The sequence below is a fragment of the Oncorhynchus gorbuscha genome, linkage group LG18 (assembly GCF_021184085.1).
Source record: "Oncorhynchus gorbuscha isolate QuinsamMale2020 ecotype Even-year linkage group LG18, OgorEven_v1.0, whole genome shotgun sequence".
NCBI lineage: Eukaryota > Metazoa > Chordata > Actinopteri > Salmoniformes > Salmonidae > Oncorhynchus > Oncorhynchus gorbuscha.
Genome location: NC_060190.1, coordinates 69615111 through 69639671, shown reverse-complemented (window position 1 = coordinate 69639671; position 24561 = coordinate 69615111). Strand labels below are relative to the sequence as shown.

The 24561-nt window shown below is 42.0% G+C and overlaps 1 protein-coding gene across 3 annotated transcripts in view; it reads left to right on the top strand.

The window, feature by feature from the left end:
- Positions 1–24561, top strand: part of LOC124003931 (metabotropic glutamate receptor 4-like) — a 310526-nt gene that overhangs the window by 220865 nt on the left and 65100 nt on the right. For all 3 annotated transcript variants that reach the window (XR_006833296.1, XM_046312584.1, XM_046312583.1), the window contains exons 4-7: positions 6023–6158; positions 6863–7017; positions 7844–7984; positions 23674–23874. Coding sequence is in view for 2 of the 3 variants with exons in the window: in XM_046312584.1 (XP_046168540.1) it covers positions 6023–6158; positions 6863–7017; positions 7844–7984; positions 23674–23874 (633 nt within the window). In the remaining variant the exon portion in view is untranslated. The remainder of the gene's footprint in view (positions 1–6022; positions 6159–6862; positions 7018–7843; positions 7985–23673; positions 23875–24561) is intronic.

The following is a 24561-nucleotide window of genomic DNA, read 5'->3' as shown; positions in this document are numbered from 1 at the left end:
TGTCCTGCTGAAAGGTACATTTGTCTCCCAGTGTCTGTTGGAAAGCAAACTGAAGCAGGTTTTCCTCTAGGATTTTGCCTGTGCGTAGCTCGATTCTGTTTGTTGTTATCAACCAAAAAATGACTTACTCCTTGCTGATGACAGGCATACCCATAACATGATGCAGCCCCAAACATAATGCTTTGTATTCAGGACATAAAGCTGATTTCTTCGCCAATTTTTTTGCAGATTTACTTTTGTGCCTTATCGCAAACATGATGCATGTTTTGGAATATGTTTATTCTTTACAGGCTTCCTTCTCTTCACTCTGTCATTAAGGCTAGTGTTATGGAGTAACTACAGTGTTGTTGATCCATGCTCAGTTTCCTATGACAGCTATTAAACCATTGCTTGGACCTTAAAAATATTTTATTTTATACTCATCACCATTATCAGATGTTGGGGTCCTGTCTTCCAGCCCCTTTGTTTATAGAGTTCTTGCCCGCTATAATCATTAAACTCTAACTGTTTTATTAAAGTACCGATTTGCCTCAAAGTGAAATCCCTGATTGGTTGCCTTCCTCTCTAGCAACGGAGTTCAAATCAAATCAAAGTTTATTTACAGTGAAATGCTTACTTACAGGCTCTAACCAATAGTGCAAAAAAGGTATTAGTAGAACAAGAGGTAGGTAAAGAAATAAAAACAACAGTAAAAAGAGAGTGAAAAAACAGTAGCGAGGCTATAAAAGTAGCGAGGCTACATACAGTAGTGAGGCTGTATACAGCAGCTAGGCTATAGAAGTAGTGAGGCTACATACAGTAGTGAGGCTGTATACAGTAGCTAGGCTATAGAAGTAGTGAGGCTACATACAGTAGTGAGGCTGTATACAGTAGCTAGGCTATAGAAGTAGCGACGCTACATACAGTAGTGAGGCTATAAAAGTAGCGAGGCTACATACAGACACCGGTTAGTCAGGCTGATTGAGGTAGTATGTACATATAGATATGGTTAAAGTGACTATGCATATATGATGAACAGAGAGTAGGAGTAGCATAAAAGAGGGGTTAGCGGGTGGTGGGTGGCGGGTGGCGGGACACAATGCAGATAGCCCGGGTATCCAATGTGCGGGAGCGCTGGTTGGCCGGGCCAATTTAGGTAGTATGTACATGAATGTATAGTTAAAGTTACTAGGCATATATGATAAACAGAGAGCAGCAGTCTAAAAGAGAGGTTGGGGGGGCGCACAATGCAAATAGTCCGGGTAGCCATTTGATTACCTGTTCAGGAGTCTTATGGCTTGGGGGTTAAAACTGTTGAGAAGCCTTTTTGTCCTAGACTTGGCACTCCGTTAACGCTTGACATGCGGTAGTAGAGAGAACAGTCTATGACTGGGGTGGCTGGGGTCTTTGACAATGTTTAGGGCCTTCCTCTGACACCGCCTGGTGTAGAGGTCCTGGATGGCAGGCAGCTTAGTTAATATCCTTGTAGTAACTGGGTGTATGGATACACCATCCAAAGTGTAATTAATAATTTCACCCTGCTCAAAGGATATTAAAATGTCAAATTTTTTATGTTTACCCATCTACTAATAGGTGCCCTTCCTTGTGAGGCACTGGAATAACTCCCTGGTCTTTGTGGTTGAATCAGTGTTTGAAATTCACTGCTCAACTGAGGAACCTTACAGATAATTGTATGTACTGTGTGGGGTACAGAGATGAGGTAGTTATTCCAAAATCATGTTAAACACTATTATTGCACACAGAGTCCATGATACGTATTTATGTGACTTGTTAAACACATTTGTACTCCTGAACATATTTAGGCTTGCCATAACCAATGGGTTGAATACTTATTGACTCAAGACATTTCATTTTTTCATTTTTAATTAATTTGTAAAAACACAATTCCACTTCATGGGGACATTATGGGGTATTGTGTGTAGGCCACAAAATGTAAAGTTCATCCATTTAAAATTCAGGCTGTTACACAAACATGTGAATTCTTTCTGAAGGCCCTCATTTAAGCCCATGTCTTTTCACTGTTTACTTCAGCTGCTGACAACAAACATTTTGAGAATAAGAAACAGTAGTTTCACTGTATGCAATTAGAACTGTAGATCATTATGTGCTGGAAAAAAGGGTGACATTATACACAAAGCAATTCTGGAGTCCTGAAAATGGAATGAAAACATAAGCAGTTGCTCACAGCAGTGCATTTCAGTGGGAATGAGAATGATTCTGTGTAATAGAATATCTTAACAGTAGGTTGCTCGGTGCACAAACTACTTTGACATGCATGATATTCTATTTTCAATTCAATTCTAATTCCCATTTTCTTGGTGAGGAAATTCCCCTGTGATTAATAGATCTCACCATATTTTAGTCCTAAATAACGTAAATTAGTTACTTTGTCAGGACCCGGTTACGAACCCGGGTCTCCGGAGTGAGAAACAGTCACTAAACCAACTGAGCCACGAATAGTCAGCAGAACCCAGAAGATGAGGCAGACACAGCAGTACTTGAGACGGTGTATTTAATGAAGTAAAAAGTGAAGTTCTTCAGGAAAACATGTAACTCCACAACCTCAAAAGGAATTCCACAAGAACAAAGGTAATCCTCCAAGACAAAAAGGTAAATCCACAAGGTGGAAGGTATAGCACAAAAAGCCTCAAAAGATACTCAAAAACAAACAAACAAGAACAAAAAACAGAATTCCACAAGAGAGTCCACCGGGATCAACAAGAGTTCACAGAGTACTAGGGCTGGGTGCTAACATACAAACACAGAGCAAAGAACTGAGTAAAATAAAGGGTTTAAATACAATCAGGGGAAACGAGGCACAGGTGCAAATAATAATGGGGATCAAGGGAAAACAAAAGGTCAAAAGGCACAATGGGGGCATCTAGTGACCAAAAACTGGAACAACCCTGGCCAAATCCTGACATACTTCTGATTCGTTTAGCCATTCCTATGGGGAAAATAAAAGGGGAAAGTATAGGGTTTTGGGATAAACACCAGAAATAAGGTCTGAGATTAACACAGGTTTAGGAGATCTTTTACATTTCATAATAATGTCAGTCAGTTAGCGTAACTGTTACGTTCCCCAGCAAGAAATCCAAATATTGTCGCTCAAACAGAAGGGGGAACAAAGAGTCACTGACAACAATCAAACAAAACAGGTGGGATTATAGGAGGGGTTCTGAAAGATACTCATCCACTGAAAGTTGACTATTAACAACAACTGGATCCAGCACAGGTGTAACACATACTGACTAATGTTGTGGAAATTCAGTACTGAGAGAGACTTGGTCATTTCTTCAAACAATCATCTTTATTTAATATCAATTAATTATTGAAATAATGAAACTGTCAACCTCACACTCTAAGTTGTGTTGTAGAGAGCAACAGACATCTTGTATAGGACACTAAGAATGCTTAGATCCACCCCTCTCAGGCAGATCAAAGAGCATCATAAGCAACTTTTGGTTCATCCTGTCTCATCTGCACCTGGCATTATCTTAAAACCTCTCTGGGATATGTGGGACGGTAGCGTCCCACCTCGCCAACAGCCAGTGAAAGTGTAGGGCGCCAAATTCAAAACAACAAAAATCTCATAATTACAATTCCTCAAGCATACAAGTATTGTACATCATTTTAAATATAAAATTCTCGTTAATCCAGCGAAAGCACCACAATCGATTATGTTAGGTCACCACCAACTCACAGAAAAACACAGCCATTTTTCCAGCAAAAGAGAGTCACAAAAAGCACAAATAGAGATAAAATGAATCACTAACCTTTGATGATCTTCACCAGATGACACTCATAGGACTTCATGTTACACAATACATGTGTTTTGTTCGATAAAGTGCATATTTATATAAACAAATCAAATTTTACGTTGGCGCGTTATTTTCAGTAGTTCTAAAACATGCGGTGATTGTGCAGAGAGCCACATCTATTTACAGAAATACTCATTATAAATGTTGATTAAAATACAAGTGTTATACATGGAATTAGAGATATACTTGTCCTTAATGCAACCGCTGTGTCAGATTTCAAAAACAAACCGTGCAATACTCTGAGTACAGCGTTCAGACAACAAAGCAGCCAAAAAGATATCCTCTATATTGGGTAGTCAACATTAGTCATAAAGTGCATAATAAATATTAATTTACATTTGATGATCTTCATCAGAATGCTCTCCCAGGACTCACAATTCCACAATAAATATTTGTTTTGTTCAATAATGTCCATCATTTATGTCCAAATAGCTTCTTTTGTTAGGGCGTTTGGTAGCTTGTAGCGGTGCGTGAGTAAAATCACTGGGGAAGCCAAGCCAGTAAAAAAGTCATATTACAACCTACGTTGTGATAATTGCATTGTTTGTTCTATAACCCATTTATTTGTTCTTATGCTACCATGATATACAATAAGGCTATGACAACAAACAGACAACAGTCTCATGGTGGCGGAATGAATTCAACTATGCATATGTTTGTTTCATCACAAAACCGGAGAACAACATCTGTCCGGTGAGGTTCACAAAGCAAATATTGCATGTCACAAACAGTTATATCACCTACAGCATGGTCAGTTAATGTTTTCGACAGTTTACTAAACAACTACTGATTTAGAACCACAGAGAGTTACCCCAAGTCAGCAAAAAGACAACAGGAGCACTGCCTCCGCTACACCATTTCAATGTATACATTTAAACATAATCGAATCAACAAGGCTATATATGCTTGGTTTAATACACAGTACAAAAAAAATGTAAGATGCCCAAAACTATTTAGTCCAATCAATGATGCTAAATATCTTGTGGTTGTCCATGATACTGATTTCTGTCTGTCTCTGTGTGTATGCGTGCATGCGCACACACTTGAAGAATAGTTGAACACCAATGCCGTCCCATTCTCTTTCATGTTGGCAAAACGGTCTATTGCTCTGTACGCTTTTAGTTTTAGTTTTCTTAGGCAACCTAGCTAAAATACTTGCTAGCCTGACATCCTCGCATGGGCAACAATGAACCAGCTAAGTTAGCTAGCTAGTGTGAGCCTACTAGGCTACATCCAGGCTACATATTGAACCTCTATCACCTCAGGCCAGTGGCGCAACATATGAATTTATGGTTAGATCAGAATCGACGTCTGAATCCTTGGCCTGTACAGAGAATTAAGTCAAAACCGCAAGTTCTAATACCCATCTCCAGCCATGGTTTAGGGAAGGGTCGATATCTAGACACATTTTTCGGACAATGGTGAAGTTTTGCTTAGGAGATGATTTGGTTGTTGTGAAGGCAAATCCAAGCTGGCCTCCCTTGGGGGGTGTTTTGGCATCCATGAATACACGCCACCGATTCCAACCCTATTGTCCTACCGCTATCTAATTACCATAACATTTACTACTTGCAAATATTGTTTTAATATGTGACGTCTGTCATTGCTTTCATCATCACCTTGTGTGTATTTCTGCTTTGGTATAGTGGGTCTCTAATTTCCATATTTCATTTGAAGCTGTTCTCCTCCCCGTGGTTTAAGTGTGTTGATTAAAGATGTCCTTGGTAAGGGTATCTTCAAAATGAACATGGATCAAGTGAAGTCCTATGTGTCAGATTTCCTCTCTGCCCCCCACTGGGCAGTAACTGAGCATCAGATGCAAATGTTTTCACAGCAGGTGGATTTAGTGAAGCCGAAGAATTCATACAGTCACAAACCTGAGAGAGAACAATGTTGTTGAGAGTTCTGCACTTACTGGTGATCTACACTAAGAAAAAAAAACTTTTTGGCTCTCCCCATAGGCTAAACATATTTGGTTCCAGGTAGAGCCCTCTTTGGAAATGGTCCTAAATAGAACCCAAAAGGGTTCTTCAAAGGGTTATCCTATGGGGACAGCCGAAGAACCCTTTTAGGTTCTAGATAGCACCTTCTTTTCTAAGAGTGTACTGAGTCAAGTTGAGCTTCTGTGAAAATGAAAACCTTCCAATCCAGCACTTAACCTGCCACTCAACTGCTTTGTGTTTTCTTTCTCTCTGTTGTAGGAGGTGTGTGCATCTCTCAGTCGGTCAAGATTCCCCGGGAGCCGAAACAGGGAGAGTTTGATAAGGTCATTCGCAGACTAAGAGAAAACCCAAATGCAAGGGTGGTCATTATTTTCGCCAATGAGGATGATATCAGGTAAGGGTATTATCATCGTAGCATTGACAAGTTGAATATGAGATATACTAAAATCATACAAATGTTCATTATAAGAAATATGCAGCATGAAATATTATCAATCAAAGGGAGAAGAGTCAATCGGCAGAAATAAAAAGCTTGACATTTAAATTATGCATTGTGCCTTGGTTGTCATAATTCCCCCTTTTAGCTTCTCTGTTGGTAACTCATGTTAATATGCTTCCACACATTATCTTAGTGACAACAGGATAAACTTGGACATTATCTTAATCGTTTAGCCTTTCATTGTCCTTACGTCAGTCAATGTTACCAGCCACTGTGCAATAAGATTTGGATGACTAATGTTGTCATAAACCTGCTTTAGAAAAAACAAAAACCTTTTTCTGGTAAAAAAATGATGATGATTTCTCTGGGCACACAACACAACCAGACCATACATACACATCACATTCTGTATTAATCAGACCAGCCAGACAAATACAATGGGATCCAAATGAGTTTTCACCTTTTCACCTTCACTATGGATAGGACAGATGTAAGAATGAGTGAATTCATGTTGAATCATGAACGCAGTGTACTATATAAGTCATTGTTGTTTGTGTAGTTCTTAACGCAGTACAGCCCTAACAGTTGGTTCATAGAAAGTGTTACCATAATATCACATGTATTACTGGTAGCTAAATGTGTTTATCCACTTGTACCAGGCGGCTACTCCAAGCAGCCAAGAAGGCCAACCAGACTGGCCATTTCATCTGGGTGGGCTCAGACAGCTGGGGCTCAAAGATCTCTCCAGTGTTACACCAGGAGGAGATGGCAGAGGGAGCAGTCACCATCCTGCCCAAACGTCAGTCCATCAGAGGTGAGGGGGAACAGAGACATCTTTAAGGTTGCTGGGGAAAACTTTTAGATTGGCAGATTGATTTGGTTGATTGATTGATTGATTGAATGATTGCTTGCTTGATTAATTAATTCATTGTTGGGGGAATGCAAGGTGAACAAGGAAAGCTTTTAGGTTGCTGCTATGAACTTTTAGATTGGCTTTGATTGATTTGATTGATTGGTAGATCTTGTGTAGCTTTCCCTAAATGTACAAGGATAAAGGGACTGAGATAAATTCAATTGTTGTAGATTACAGAATAATGGATTTAGCATTATGTTTATTTTACAGACGAGACGTTGACATGGATCAGTAGTGCGTTATTGTGCCAGCAGCTGGCAGCGTACATAGGCATCTCAATTCTGATCTTTTCTTCACTCATTTTGTTTTTTGACCAATCAGATCTTTTGCTAATAATTGGGAAAAATGTCAAAATTGGGTTTCTTGTGTAAATACCGCCATAGAGATATCTCTGTTAACAAGTCTCACCAGATCTTGTTAATTTTAACACAGGACACTTCCAAGCCCGATAAACTGTTGTAAAATATAAAGCATTTACTGTCCTGTGCTAGCATCAGTCCCCTTGTCCCGACCTCTGTCATGATCTACTCAGTCTGCCAACCAAGCCACAACTCTGGTCTATAACACAATCAGCCATTATCAATACACTCATTGTTAAAGAAATAGAAAGAAATGTTACCCCAATGCTCCATTACATTCCACCACATGTCCATAACTGGATTGACAAGGACACTGTTGCCAGAGTGAGTGCACTGATGATGACAATGATGTGATCGATCTCTTCCAGGGTTTGATCGTTACTTCATCAGCCGCACACTGGAGAACAACAGGAGGAATATCTGGTTTGCTGAGTTCTGGGAGAACAACTTCGCCTGCAAGTTGAGCCGACACGCTTTGAAGAAAGGGTCCGGGCTGAAGAAATGTACAAGTAAGACAATTCTCCTTTCCTTTTCTTTTCTACCTTTATTTAACTAGGCAAGTCAGTTAAGAACAAATTCTTAATTACAATTACGGTTTACAGGGGAACAGTGAGTTAACTGCCTTGTTCAGGGGCAGAATGACAGATTTTTACCTTGTCAGGTCAGGGATTCAAACCATTCAGGGATTCAAACTTTCGGGTTACAGGCCCACATTGCATCTCTACTGATCTCAACTATCTTTAGAAAATGGTTAAGTTTCACAGGTAGAAACAGCTGTTTTCCTGACCATGTGACTGAACCAGGAAAACCCTCTGTCCTTATCATAGAATGATGTGGCCCTTGGCTTATGATACATGATGACATTTTGTACACCATCGAAAGCTATAGGTACAACATGAGCTAGATTAAAAATGATGACGATGAGGTATTATTTGGGCCTTGTGTTTTGGCTGAGTAGACCGTTTGCCTGTCCTCCCACCTGGAGATGGCAACAGAACAGAGTAGTAGCAGGTCTGTGTGGTTAACCATTTCTACTTCCAGGATTAATGCCATATGCTATCCAGATGTGTCCTGGTGTGTTCTGTCTTAGTGTCCTGGAGATTGTTTGATCGTCACAAATTCACCCCAGGCGTTCAATCTTGACATGGAGCTCAATACCTTCTCTCTAGGTGTTCTAAGAATCCAGCTGTATGTGACATAAGGCTAGTGGTATGATAATGGTCTGAAATGCAATTAACAGCAAAATGCTAATATATTCTCATTATTACCTACGTGTTTAAAATCAAATTATTCCTATTGTGATTTCTGTTGTTATATGTTCATATATAATGAGTCTTAAGAGGCCTGGGTAAGGCCAAAATGTAATAAATATGCCAACTTTGATGAATTATTACTCAGGTATGCTTTTAGATACACATGTCAAATATATGTAAACATCCTTCCTCCAAAGGACGATTCTATGGATTACATTTTGTGAAAATCCCCTCAAATCATGTTTTTTTTTGTCTTGGGTTTGGACAGTCATTCAATTATAAAATGCAGTTACTGACATAAATACAGTGTATGAAGGAACACAACATACTGTATCATATAATAGGCATTCACATACATTCAATTCACATGTAGCAAGTGTACATCCTTAAAATTCATGAAGCGAACATAATTCATAGTCTTGTTCTAATTGGCTTTCAGTAGAAGCCAACAAACGGAATACCTTGTAAATGTGTGTTTGTTTAATCACACTGCTACATGGAACAGCAATCAAATTCTTGCAATATACTACAAAACTGTCAAAGGCTGCACGAACAGAAGAACTTCCTTCCCTTTTGTTTTCTATTAGGTACTGTTTGGATTTTAAGTCGTTAGGCTAGCACTGCTGTTTCTGGGAGTGTAGCAAGGCATCCAACTGGAAACTAACTACAAGTGGATTAGAGGCCATCTCTCCTCACCCAGGCCAGTAATTCAAAAATCAGCAACGGTGTAAGGTCAGTAAGCAGACATGTCTTAGGTATCTATTGGGAAAAATATGGCAAAATAAGATTTCAACAGATCAATATCATCAGTCTAAACAGAAGACTAATGCCAGTCACATCCTCTCAGTGCCACTATCTGCTCCTTTGCTTTTTCATGGATGAACTGTCTCCGTGTGAAGAAAAGATCTGGGAGAAGAAAAACCCCTTTCAGAAATCCAAGGATATAGCTACAGATCTTTATCTTAATTTGATGACTATTGTCACAGATACTTTTCCTCTGCAGCAATACATGCAAATAGTAGTCCATTCAAGGTTTAAAAAGGCTTCTAAAGTTTGTAATTTCCACTATGACAAGTCAGCAATAAGCTGAACGATCTGAGTAGGGATTGGAGAGATATAAATTGCAAACTGAAGGACAGGCTTTGTGTCAGTCTCAGTCACATTGTCTTTAAATGTTGAACTTAGCTTGCTTGATGACTTCATTCACTAGAAGGACCTGGAGGAGGAAGGGTTGGGGAACTGGGACATCGACCTTGACTCATCAGCTCATTGACTCATCAACTCATCCATGCATGGGCGTTACACACTGAGATAGATTGGTCTTGAGGCGTAGATGGAGTAAAGAGGTCAATCGGACTGACCAAAACAATGGAATTGCCATGGAAACGTGTGAGGGAAAGGGCCAATGGGGAAAGATCCCTATTCTCCTCTTTGCCCCCCAACAAAATTAGCCTGTATTTAGGCTATTATTTATATGTGTATTTCACACTATGATGAGGTAAAAATCAGCATATAAAATTTGTATGGTTGTCAACCCCAACATTTGTTAAGTTAGGGCAGTGGCCCCGTGGTGGGAACATATATCAGCGGAAATTTCAAGTGCGCCACGTATAGTTTTTGATAAAACTCAAACTTTCATTAAAATGCACATACAATATACTGAATTAAAGCTACACTCGTTGTGAATCTAGTGACAGAGTCAGATTTGTAAAATGCTTTTCGGCGAAAGCATGAGAAGCTATTATCTGATAGCATGTATCCTCCAAATACTGCACCGTCGCCTAACGACAGATTTTGCGATAGCCGGGGGCTACTCAGAACGCAGAAATAAAATATAAAACATTCATTACCTTTGACCATCTTCTTTGTTGGCACTCCTAGATGTCCCATAATCAGTATTGGGTCTTTTTTTCGATTAAATCGGTCCATATATAGCCAAGATATCGATCTATGAAGACTGTGTGATAAACGGAAAAAATAGCGTTTCATAACGTAACGTCATTTTTTTAAATTAAAAAAGTCGACGATAAACTTTCACAAAACACTTCGAAATACTTTTGTAATGCAACTTTAGGTATTAGTACACGCCAATAAGCGATAAAATTCATCAGGAGGCAATGTAAATTCTATAGGTGTCCGTCTGGAAAAAATGTCCGGATATTTCTCAACCAAAACATCAGGTCGGAGACCGGAGGGAATCGGTTCCCTTGATTCGGTTTGACCAAGAATCAAAGCCGAAGCAAATGACAAGACTCTAGACATCGTGTGGAAGCTGTAGGTACTGCAACCTCGGCCTCGTTTAATTCGGTTCTTCTTTAACAATTCCTGGAAGTGGCGCATGGATATTTATTTCCATTTTCAGTGATCAGATTTTCTTGCACTTTTCGATGAAACGCACGTTCTGTTATAGTCACAGCAGTGATTTAACCAGTTTTATAAATGGCTGAGTGTTTTCTATCCACACATACAAATCATATGCATATACTATATTCCTGGCATGAGCAGCAGGGCGCTGAAATGTTGCGCGATTTTTAACAAAAAGCTGCGAAAAGCTACTTAGATTCTCGACATCCCTAACAGGTTTTAATGTCATCATCACCAATCAACTGCCCTACAGTAAAAAAATACTTTGACTACCACCAACAATTTATGTATACAAACAGGAGTTTGTATATACTTTAACTTCCTCTAAACCTGAAAAGAGACAACTTCTGTCATGCAGGTGAAAGAGGACCCAAAAGCGACTTGGCGAAAACAGAGTCTTTAATCCAGTAAAGTAAATACAATCAAAAAACACAACTTTCACTCGAAAAGACGAGGACAAACTGGAGACTCGATCTTGAACAGCAGGTGAACAGCAGGTTGCCTCGGGAAGGCACTTGAACCAAACAGACTCAGACACCTGCTCACCACGCAGCATCTGAGGAAAACACGACACGACAGGGCGATACACAAACACAGCACGGTGAATTCTAGACAAGGAACCGACAGGGCAGAAACGAATAACAAGGAGAGAAATAGGGACTCTAATCAGGGAAAAGGATCGGGAACAGGTGTGGGAAGACTAAATGATTGATTAGGGGAATAGGAACAGCTGGGAGCAGGAACGGAACGATAGAGAGAAGAGAGAGCGGGAGAGTGAGAGAGGGAGGGGGAGAGAGAGGGATAGAAAGAGGGAAAGAACCTAATAAGACCAGCAGAGGGAAACGAATAGAAGGAGAAGAACAGGGACAAGGCATGATAATCAATGACAAAACATGACATTACCCCCCACTCACCGAGCGCCTCCTGGCGCACTCGAGGAGGAATCCTGGCGGCAACGGAGGAAATCATCAATGAGTGAACGGTCCAGCACGTCCCGAGACGGAACCCAACTCCTCTCCTCAGGACCGTAACCCTCCCAATCCACTAAGTATTGGTGACCCCGTCCCCGAGAACGCATGTCCATGATCTTATGTACCTTGTAAATAGGTGCGCTCTCGACAAGGACGGGAGGGGGGAGGGAAGACGAACGGGAGTGCGAAGAAAGGGCTTGACACAGGAGACATGGAAGACAGGATGGACGCGACGAAGATGTCGCGGAAGAAGCAGTCGCACAGCGACAGGATTGACGACCTGGGAGACACGGAACGGACCAATGAACCGCGGAGTCAACTTACGAGAAGCTGTCGTAAGAGGAAGGTTGCGAGTGGAAAGCCACACTCTCTGGCCGCAACAATACCTTGGACTCTTAATCCTGCGTTTATTGGCGGCTCTCACAGTCTGTGCCCTGTAACGGCAAAGTGCAGACCTCACCCTCCTCCAGGTGCGCTCACAACGTTGGACAAACGCTTGAGCGGAGGGAACGCTGGACTCGGCAAGCTGGGATGAGAACAGAGGAGGCTGGTAACCCAGACTACGCTGAAACGGAGATAACCCGGTAGCAGACGAAGGAAGCGAATGTGAGCGTATTCTGCCCAGGGGAGCTGTTCTGCCCAAGACGCAGGGTTTCTGAAAGAAAGGCTGCGTAGTATGCGACCAATCGTCTGATTGGCCCTCTCTGCTTGACCGTTAGACTGGGGATGAAACCCGGAAGAGAGACTGACGGACGCACCAATCAAACGACAGAACTCCCTCCAAAACTGTGACGTGAATTGCGGGCCTCTGTCTGAAACGGCGTCTAACGGGAGGCCATGAATTCTGAATACATTCTCGATAATGATTTGTGCCGTCTCCTTAGCGGAAGGAAGTTTAGCGAGGGGAATGAAATGTGCCGCCTTAGAGAACCTATCGACAACCGTAAGAATCACAGTCTTCCCCGCAGACAAAGGCAGACCGGTAATGAAGTCTAGGGCGATGTGAGACCATGGTCGAGAAGGAATGGGGAGCGGTCTGAGACGACCGGCAGGAGGAGAGTTACCCGACTTAGTCTGCGCGCAGTCCGAACAAGCAGCCACGAAACGGCGCGTGTCACGCTCCTGAGTCGGTCACCAAAAGCGCTGGCGAATAGACGCAAGAGTGCCTCGAACACCGGGATGACCAGCTAACTTGGCAGAGTGAGCCCACTGAAGAACAGCCAGACGAGTGGAAACAGGAACGAAAAGGAGGTTACTAGGACAAACGCAGTGTGCGTGAGTGCTTGCTTAACCTGTCTTTCAATTCCCCAGACTGTTAACCCGACAACACGCCCATAAGGAAGAATCCCCTCGGGATCAGTAGAAGCCACAGAAGAACTAAACAGACGGGATAAGGCATCAGGCTTGGTGTTCTTGCTACCCGGACGGTAAGAAATCACAAACTCGAAACGAGCGAAAAACAACGCCCAACGAGAATGACGGGCATTAAGTCGTTTGGCAGAACGGATGTACTCAAGGTTCTTATGGTCTGTCCAAACGACAAAAGGAACGGTCGCCCCCTCCAACCACTGTCGCCATTCGCCTAGGGCTAAGCGGATGGCGAGCAGTTCACGGTTACCCACATCATAGTTGCGCTCAGATGGCGACAGGCGATGAGAAAAATAAGCGCAAGGATGAACCTTATCGTCAGACTGGAAGCGCTGGGATAGAATGGCTCCCACGCCTACCTCTGAAGCGTCAACCTCGACAATGAATTGTCTAGTGACGTCAGGAGTAACGAGGATAGGAGCGGACGTAAAACGTTCTTTTAGAAGATCAAAAGCTCCCTGGGCGGAACCGGACCACTTAAAACACGTCTTGACAGAAGTAAGAGCTGTGAGAGGGGCAGCAACTTGACCGAAATTACGAATGAAACGCCGATAGAAATTAGCGAAACCTAAAAAGCGCTGCAACTCGACACGTGACCTTGGAACGGGCCAATCACTGACAGCTTGGACCTTAGCGGAATCCATCTGAATGCCTTCAGCGGAAATAACGGAACCGAGAAAAGTAACGGAGGAGACATGAAAAGAGCACTTCTCAGCCTTTACGTAGAGACAATTCTCTAAAAGGCGCTGTAGAACACGTCGAACGTGCTGAACATGAATCTCGAGTGACGGAGAAAAAATCAGGATATCGTCAAGATAGACAAAAACAAAGATGTTCAGCATGTCTCTCAGAACATCATTAACTAATGCCTGAAAAACAGCTGGCGCATTGGCGAGACCAAACGGCAGAACCCGGTACTCAAAATGCCCTAACGGAGTGTTAAACGCCGTTTTCCACTCGTCCCCCTCTCTGATGCGCACGAGATGGTAAGCGTTACGAAGGTCCAACTTAGTAAAGCACCTGGCTCCCTGCAGAATCTCGAAGGCTGATGACATAAGGGGAAGCGGATAACGATTCTTAACCGTTATGTCATTCAGCCCTCGATAATCCACGCAGGGGCGCAGAGTACCGTCCTTCTTCTTAACAAAAAGAACCCCGCCCCGGCCGGAGAGGAAGAAGGCACTATGGTACCGGCGTCAAGAGACACAGACAAATAATCCTCGAGAGCCTTACGTTCGGGAGCCGACAGAGAGTATAGTCTACCCCGAGGAGGAGTGGTCCCCGGAAGGAGATCAATACTACAATCATACGACCGGTGAGGAGGAAGGGAGTTGGCTCGGGACCGACTGAAGACCGTGCGCAGATCATGATATTCCTCCGGCACTCCTGTCAAATCGCCAGGTTCCTCCTGAGAAGTAGGAACAGAAGAAACGGGAGGGATGGCAGACATTAAACACTTCACATGACAAGAAACGTTCCAGGATAGGATAGAATTACTAGACCAATTAATAGAAGGATTATGACATACTAGCCAGGGATGACCCAAAACAACAGGTGTAAACGGTGAACGAAAAATCAAAAAAGAAATAGTCTCACTGTGGTTACCAGATACTGTGAGGGTTAAAGGTAGTGTCTCAAATCTGATACTGGGAAGATGACTACCATCTAAGGCGAACATGGGCGTAGGCTTCTCTAACTCTCTGAAAGGAATGTCATGTTTCCGAACCCATGCTTCGTCCATGAAACAACCCTCAGCCCCAGAGTCTATCAAGGCACTACATGTAGCACCCGAACCGGTCCAGCGTAGATGGACCGACAAAGTAGTACAGGATTTTGATGGAGAGACTTGAGTAGTTGCGCTCACCTGTAGCCCTCCGCTTACAGATGAGCTCTGGCTTTTACTGGACATGAATTAACAAAATGTCCAGCAACTCCGCAATAGAGGCACAGGCGGTTGGTGATCCTCCGTTCCCTCTCCTTAGTCGAGATGCGAATCCCTCCCAGCTGCATGGGCTCAGTCTCTGAGCCAGAGGAGGGAGATGGTTGCGATGCGGAGCAGGGAAACACCGTTGATGCGAGCTCTCTTCCACGAGCCCGGTGACGAAGATCTACCCGTCGTTCTATGCGGATGGCGAGAGCAATCAAAGAGTCCACATCTGAAGGAACCTCCCGGGAGAGAATCTCATCCTTAACCACTGCGTGGAGTCCCTCCAGAAAACGAGCGAGCAGCGCCGGCTCGTTCCACTCACTAGAGGCAGCAAGAGTGCGAAACTCAATAGAATAATCCGTTATGGACCGTTCACCTTGGCATAGGAAAGCCAGGGCCCTAGAAGCCTCCCTACCAAAAACTGAACGGTCAAAAACCCGAATCATCTCCTCTTTAAAGTTCTGGTACATGTTAGAGCAATCAGCCCTTGCCTCCCAGATAGCTGTGCCCCATTCTCGAGCCCGGCCAGTAAGGAGTGAAATGACGTAAGCAACCCGAGCTCTCTCTCTAGAGTATGTGTTGGGTTGGAGAGAGAACACAATCTCACACTGCGTGAGAAAGGAGCGGCACTCAGTGGGCTGCCCGGAATAGCAAGGTGGGTTATTAACCCTAGGTTCTGGAGGCTCGGCAGGCCAGGAAGTAACAGGTGGCACGAGACGAAGACTCTGGAACTGTCCAGAGAGGTCGGAAACCTGAGCGGCCAGGTTCTCCACGGCATGGGGAGCAGCAGACAATTCCTGCTCGTGTCTGCCGAGCATGGCTCCTTGGATCTCGACGGCAGTGTAACGAGCGTCTGAAGTCGCTGGGTCCATTCCTTGGTCGGTTCCTTCTGTCATGCAGGTGAAAGAGGACCCAAAAGCGACTTGGCGAAAACAGAGTCTTTAATCCAGTAAAGTAAATACAATCAAAAAACACAACTTTCACTCGAAAAGACGAGGACAAACTGGAGACTCGATCTTGAACAGCAGGTGAACAGCAGGTTGCCTCGGGAAGGCACTTGAACCAAACAGACTCAGACACCTGCTCACCACGCAGCATCTGAGGAAAACACGACACGACAGGGCGATACACAAACACAGCACGGTGAATTCTAGACAAGGAACCGACAGGGCAGAAACGAATAACAAGGAGAGAAATAGGGACTCTAATCAGGGAAAAGGATCGGGAACAGGTGTGGGAAGACTAAATGATTGATTAGGGGAATAGGAACAGCTGGGAGCAGGAACGGAACGATAGAGAGAAGAGAGAGCGGGAGAGTGAGAGAGGGAGGGGGAGAGAGAGGGATAGAAAGAGGGAAAGAACCTAATAAGACCAGCAGAGGGAAACGAATAGAAGGAGAAGAACAGGGACAAGGCATGATAATCAATGACAAAACATGACAACTTCTAAATGTTATGCAGCAAAAGAAATAACATTGTGGGCCTGTTACAATACATAAATCATGATGGATTTGACAAATATCCACTTTGTTTGATCAGATTTGTTGAATGTGCACCAGACTGGTCAATGGAACAGTCCTGCATTTACACATTTACCACATAAATTCTGGCATAGTGGCTCTGGAATAGTGATACAAACTCAACAGGCATGTTATTGTGAGTGGGTAAATCATGTGTGCCAGAATGTTATTCTTTGACACTTCTTGACATCTGCATTGCTCCCTGTGGCTGAAGCCTTGGTCTCATATGGATGTCATGACAAGACAGTTGGAAGCCTGCCCTGTCTTTTTCATCTAAAAAGTTACAATGTGCTTGGAAAGTGGAGACATCAAGAATGTCAAAAAGTAAACATTGCTATAGACACCCAGCAGTTTTGGAGACATTGTCCCGTTTGCTAGCAAAGAGATTTGCACTAGCTAATTAACAGTAAATAGGTCAATTGTTTCACCTCACGTTTAGCAAGAGGATTAGCTAGCTACCTAAAATTGCCTACAGTTAGTTAGGAATCGATTCTACACATTTTGCTAGCTACAGTAGCACTAACCTATCTCTAAAAATGATAATGTGTCTTTAGTTGTTTATATTTTCCCATTGTGAGGCACGTTCATGCCTAATCAGGGTGGCAGGTAGCCTAGTGTTTTGAGAGTTGGCCCAGTAACTGAAAAGTTGCTGGATCGAATCCCTGAGCTGACAAGGTAAAAATCTATTGTTCTGCCCCTGAACAAGGCAGTTAACCCACTGTTCCCTGGTAAGCTGTCATTGTAAATAAGAATTTGTTCTTAACTGACTTGCCTAGTTAAATAAAGAAAATATTCACTTTCTATGAGTATTGTACAGGACTAATCAATACATATGGAAAAATAGACACATCCAACTAATTCAGGTGCCTGAGAGAACCAAATTAATGATCATTTTGCTCATTGCTTGGGGTGAACAAAATGCTAAAATAGCTAAATGTGCGGAGAAAATCCAGATAAGATGAATATCTGATGAAGAGCTTTGCCATGTGAAAAGGCTGTGAAGGATTTATGTGAGTGACAGTCTGAGTTAAATACCTTGCCTGCACAGCTCAGTTTGCCAGAAATATGACGGGGTGTTTTTTTTCTAAGGCTGTGTGGAAGTGTGTTGACGTAGCAGAAAGTCATAAACTTCTTTGGCTTTGCAATCCCCTCTCAACGTGCAACGTTTCAGGAATTCTCCAGGTGCCTCTGGTGGTGCTGGCGAAGGCTTTGCACCTGTCTTCAAGGTGCTAAGCAGACCACATGGGGTATGAGTGAAGAATAATCAATGTCCTGGGAGGGCTCTGTGTGCTCGCAGTGATCAAAGAGAGAGCGAGCATGTGAGTGACTGGTAGACTAGTCTTTTATCTGTGAATGAGTGAAATACACAGCTGATATTGATTAATGTGGAGAGGAGCAGGAAGGTAGAACGGGTCCCAGCTCCCTTTCCTGGGGTTTGATGCCTCTGTCTAATTAATACAGGGGAGAACAGCATGCAGCTTAGCAACACACAGCAAGCAGCATAGCAACACAGACACAATGGCTGAGTCCTTTGCCATAACCATGTGATATTACCACAATAACTTATGGTTTTAATTCACCAAACTTACGTCATATGAGATCCAAAATGCTCTCACGTGTCTCTAATGAACAGTTTGTAAAATATTTACAACATCCTGTTTTTTATCCATGTGTTCCAGCTTGCAGGTTTTGAGTTGGCAACTTCAGGACAGACGAATTGGGAATGTTCATCAACTTAAAGATCCTACATTTCCCAAGGCACACATAGGGGGAGATGTTCTCATGTGAAAAAATGGATGAAGATTGACTATGGATGAAGTTCATGTTTTTATCGACGATGAAGGGAGATGTGGCCTGGTGCCAAACCCGAGCATGCAGAGGTTAACAGGGTCAGAGCCGACCCAGAATCACTAACTCCTTTCTGTGGCACCCTGGTAGAGGGACACGACCTTGCTGTGCTACTGCTCCTAGTCTGAAAGGATTTCTCTGAAGGCAGCGAGCCAGCCTTGGGAGTGCGTGGGCGTGCTCCGACTCTGCAATGAGATGAGAGGCTTTGCTAGGAAAGAGAGGCAATACCAAGTGTGTGTGTGTGTGTGTGTGGGCCACCATACCTCAGCCTGAGAGAGATATACTATATCACTCCCTCTCTCGCTCCTGGGCTGACCCACAGCCCAACCGCATCAGCCAACCTGTGGCAATATTTAGAGAACTTGGGGCTAAAAGGTTCTATCTGGATATTTGTCAAAAATGTAGTTATTGACATAGCATTGTTCTGTTCAATGTTCTCTACCTATATTATACACCATTATACGCCATACGTCCTGCGAAACACAACTCAGCCAAGCCGCACTGCTTCTTGACACAATGCCCACTTAACCCAGAAGCCAGCCGCAACAGTTTTTGCAGATATAACCTTATAGTCCTAAGGTTTCGAAGTGTCTGTCCAATTTTGGTGCATGTGGCACTCAATTACCACAGTTTACCACAATTATCACAGCCGTAACCTGGTTCTTTATTTATTTCATAGATGCATAAGCTTTAGTTTTTTGCTGTGGCAAACTGATATATGGCAGATGAAAGATGACTGAAAGAGAACTATCGATTTGGTGCTAGCAAGCTTTTGAGTTGAAGTGGTTCTGCTAAGATCAGAAAATTGTCTGGCACCAATATCAGGACAGCGTTGCAAGAGGAATGAAGTAGAGTGATGTAACACGGTTTCTGCAGAGAAAATCAAGAATCAATTCTTTCCATGAAACAAATTACCAGACAGAGCTGCAACTATAGCCAAAAATTCCCCAAAATTTCAAATAAATATGTTTCAATACCGACATACTTGACATAGCACATTCCTTATCTATACTGTATATCATACCGTGTACATATCAGGCTATTACTATGCATAGTACCTATTATATTACTAGGCATAGTACCTATTCTATTATTAGGCATAGTACCTATTATATTACTAGGCATAGTACCTATTCTATTACTCTGCATAGTACCTATTCTATTACTAGGCATAGTACCTATTCTACTACTAGGCATAGTACCTATTATATTACTAGGCATAGTACCTATTATATTACTAGGCATAGTACCTATTATATTACTAGGCACAGTACCTATTCTATTACTCTGCATAGTAGCTCTTCTATTACTCTGCATAGTACCTATTCTATTACTAGGCATAGTACCTATTCTACTACTAGGCATAGTACCTATTCTACTACTAGGCATAGTACCTATTATATTACTAGGCATTGTACCTATTTTATTACTAGGCATAGCACCTATTATATTACTAGGCATAGTACCTATTCTATTACTAGGCATAGTACCTATTCTATTACTAGGCACACTACCTATTATATTACTATGCATATTACCTATTCTATTACTAGGCATAGTACCTATTCTATTACTAGGCATAGTACCTATTATATTACTAGGCATACTACCTATTATATTACTAGGCATACTATATATTATATTACTAGGCATACTACCTATTATATTACTAGGCATACTACCTATTCTATTACTAGGCATACTACCTCTTCTATTACTAGGCATAGTACCTATTCTATTACTAGGCATACTACCTATTATATTACTAGGCATACTACCTCTTCTATTACTAGGCATAGTACCTATTCTATTACTAGGCATACTACCTATTATATTACTAGGCATACTACCTATTATATTACTAGGCATACTACCTCTTCTATTACTATGTATAGTACCTATTATATTACTAGGCATACTACCTATTATATTACTTGGCATACTACCTCTTCTATTACTATGCATAGTACCTATTCTATTACTAGGCATACTACCTATTATATTACTAGGCATAGTACCTCTTCTATTACTTGTTATTTTTATCTGAGTCTTTATTATTGATTATTGTACTACAATAGGTACTTAGCACACAAGCATTTTGCTGCACCTTGTATACCTGCTGTAAACTGTGGGCGTGGCCAATACAATTAGATTTGATTATATGTGAAATTAATAAAGAAAATGTTTTACAGTATTCTCCTGCTGGAATGTGTAACGTCGTTCTTCGTTTGTAGAAAGAGAGTCAGACCGAAATGCAGCGTGGTGGTTACTCATGACTTTCATGAAAAAAGCGACACATTAAATAACTATACAAATACAAACAACAAACGGAACGTGAAACCTAATACAGCCTATCTGGTGAAACTACACAGAGACAGGAACAATCACCCATGAAATACACAGAGAAACCCAGGCTACCTAAATATGGTTCCCTATCAGAGACAACAAGAATCACCTGACTCTGATTGAGAACCGCCTCAGGCAGCCAAGCCTATATTAGACACACCCCTAATCAACCACAATCTCAATGCCTACAAAAAACCCAATAAGACAATACAATAACCCCATGTCACACCCTGGCCTGAACAAATAATTAAAGAAAACACAAAATACTAAGACCATGGTGTGACAGAATGCTTTAAATCCATAGCTATTAGGTCTGCAATGGGTGAAAATACAATATATTTCCATGTACATGAGGTTTGATCATAATGCATCAAAACTCAAAACTACATTATTGTCCAAACAGACCCCCCTATACTGAGACTAATTTCCCTAGTAGAGTTATGCTTACACACAAGACCGTCAATCTTGTTCCGTAGCAAAAACAAGTATCCCCCAAACAACCCAACACAACATGGTATTGTAGAAAAACAGAAACAAGCAATGGTTGCTTCCTAGGCAACCTACATATAATTACATCTGATTAATTGTCGCTTATGTAACATATTACCTATACATCACTTATGAGATGTAATTCTATGTAATATACTGTATATGACATTTTTATGCATCACATAAATATTATACTGTATATGTCACTGGACATTTTTCAAACAGGAAGTGAAGAACAACAATAATCCATGTATTCCTAGAGACTAGAAAATAGTGATTCCTCTGAGGAGAAGACCTTACACTCCACATATTGGAATTTATTGGCTCCTCTGCAGTGGTCTAGCTAAACATTTACCTTCCAGCTAATTTTGAGAAGTATCAGGAAGGAGGGGCCAGTCAGTCAGTGCATCAAGGCCTAGACGCTAGCCTAACGGAAGGGTAATGTATTTTTTCTCTATGACTCCTGGCCCTTTGCCACGCCTTCCATTACAAGGTCCTTCTATTCTTAAGTGCTTCAAACAGAACTGGCTTAGCCGCGTACTCAACTATGCTGACTTACTTTACACTAAGTTCCTAGCATTTCAGATTGACAAAGAACTAGCAGTATAACTGTGGACCCTGGCATAGTGAAAGCATACAGTCTCAGTACATAGAATCCAGTTGGTGGTAATTAAATAGGCACAGGTTGTCCCAAATAGCGCCCTAATTCCTATCTAGTAGACTTTATAGGTAATCAGGTGCCATTTGGGACACATCCATTGCTATAAAGTATTTTCCAAACATTACCTCCTGTCTTTGTCTGCCTGTATGTCTCTTCAGCCTCTTCTCAGAGCAAAACATATTATGTTTGACTCAAATCCATGCCACTCCATTTAGTATGATATGTTACTTTATATTAGGTTACATTACATTGACTAGAAGTAACATAGTAAATGTAAAACGGGGACTTTCAAATTAGTATCATATGTTACGTTTGGTATGGACAGTAGGATACTTAAGGCAAAATTTAATGCAAATGTCTAGTGACCCAAAGGTTGCGTGTTCGAATCTCATCACGGACAACTTAGGCATTTTAGCTAATTAGCTAATTTGCCACTACTTACTACTTTTTGATCTACTTTGCAACTACTTAGCAAACTCTTGGCTACACCTACTAGGGTTGCTTAGCTGACCCTTCCCCTATCCATAACCCTTTAACCTAACTCCTAACATTAATCCCTAACCTAACATAGCATATCCTACTAAAGCAGTTGCACGTAATATATCACACTAAATGGTTCAAATGCGATAAAGACCGAGGAAACTATACGTCCTTCCATTTTTCCTATTGTATGACCGCTATCACATTGGTAGGCCAATGTAATGTAACTTAACATAGAGTAAGATGTCATACTAAATGGAGTGGCATGGAATTTTGAGACCAGATTGGTCTCTTGCTGTCTCTTTCTGTACCTTCTCATCAGCCATCTTCACACCGGAGTAACCATAGGTCATACAGCTCACAAAACCAATGACAGTGTTTAAATAGATAAGTGTAAGGCCTTTTTCTCCCCCAACAAAGGACCCACTTTGCCCTTTAAAGTGGACTCATATTTTTGATAAGCCACCACAGCAGATGGAATACCAATCAGTAATCATGTAGTACCAGATTGACGAGCATTTCAAATACACATTTAGAAGATCCAATTCAATCTGGGTCTAATGATTGCTTCGCAGCATTCATGGTAGCGTGTGCTTGACAAAGCTAACAATGGAGAAATTGAGTACCAGCAAAAACAAGTTATTTTCCTCCTTAATTTGCAAGTCAAAGAACCATCACTGTATGGAAGCTACTCATGTGGTCACCACCTGAGTGTAATATTCACCTACTGTTGAGATCAACACAATAGGAACTCAATTTTAACATAACATGTTATTCGTCAAAATATTCAAGACGTGTAGGCCTCGCTGTTATTGTATTTCTGTATTATTCCGTATACTATCACATGTAACATTGCTCATATGCTTGGGATCACCTTTCTATTAATCTTAAGGTGATACTAGGGTTGGTGACCAGTGGTATAACGTATTGCATTTCTCAGATACCTAACTTGGTTGTCGCTCTGCTCTACAGATCAGGAGCGGATAGGGAAGGACTCCAACTATGAGCAAGAGGGGAAGGTGCAGTTTGTTATCGATGCAGTCTATTCCATGGCCCACGCGCTGCACAACATGCACAGGGAACTCTGTCCGGGGAAGGTGGGCCTTTGCTCCAGGATGGATCCCATCAATGGCACTCTACTGCTCAAACACATCCGCATGCTCAACTTCGCAGGTCAGCCACCCACTTTACACACACACACACACACACACACACACACACACACACACACACACACACACACACACACACACACACACACACACACACACACACACACACACACACACACACACACACACACACACACACACACACACACACACACACACACACAGGGTACCCAGCACTCAAGCAGGCACCACCTCACCATTTCTATCAGATTTGTGACGTTTTTCTATGATTATTTAATAAAATGGGATTAATGACACGATGTGAAATATTTACACACGATTGAAGACATCTCTAAACTGAGAGGAGAGGAGAGGAGAGGAGAGGAGAGGAGAGGAGAGGAGAGGAGAGGAGAGGAGAGGAGAGGAGAGGAGAGGAGAGGAGAGGAGAGGAGAGGAGAGGAGAGGAGAGGAGAGGAGAGGAGAGGAGACTAAAAACCATTCAGAGTAACACATTGTCAAGAGAGGGCCTCTTGAAGAAATAGAGAGAATACCTTTTGGGGTTTTACAGAGATTCATTTAAACTCTAGAATACTCTAGAAAAATCTAGAAAACTCCTTGAAGGGGGGCAGTCCATTGAAATACATACTCCTGGGAATATTTTTGGGATCAATGTTTGGCAAAACATCCAAGAAAACACTATTATTGATTACATTTATTACAAAAGATGCAATGGTGTATGTGAGAAACA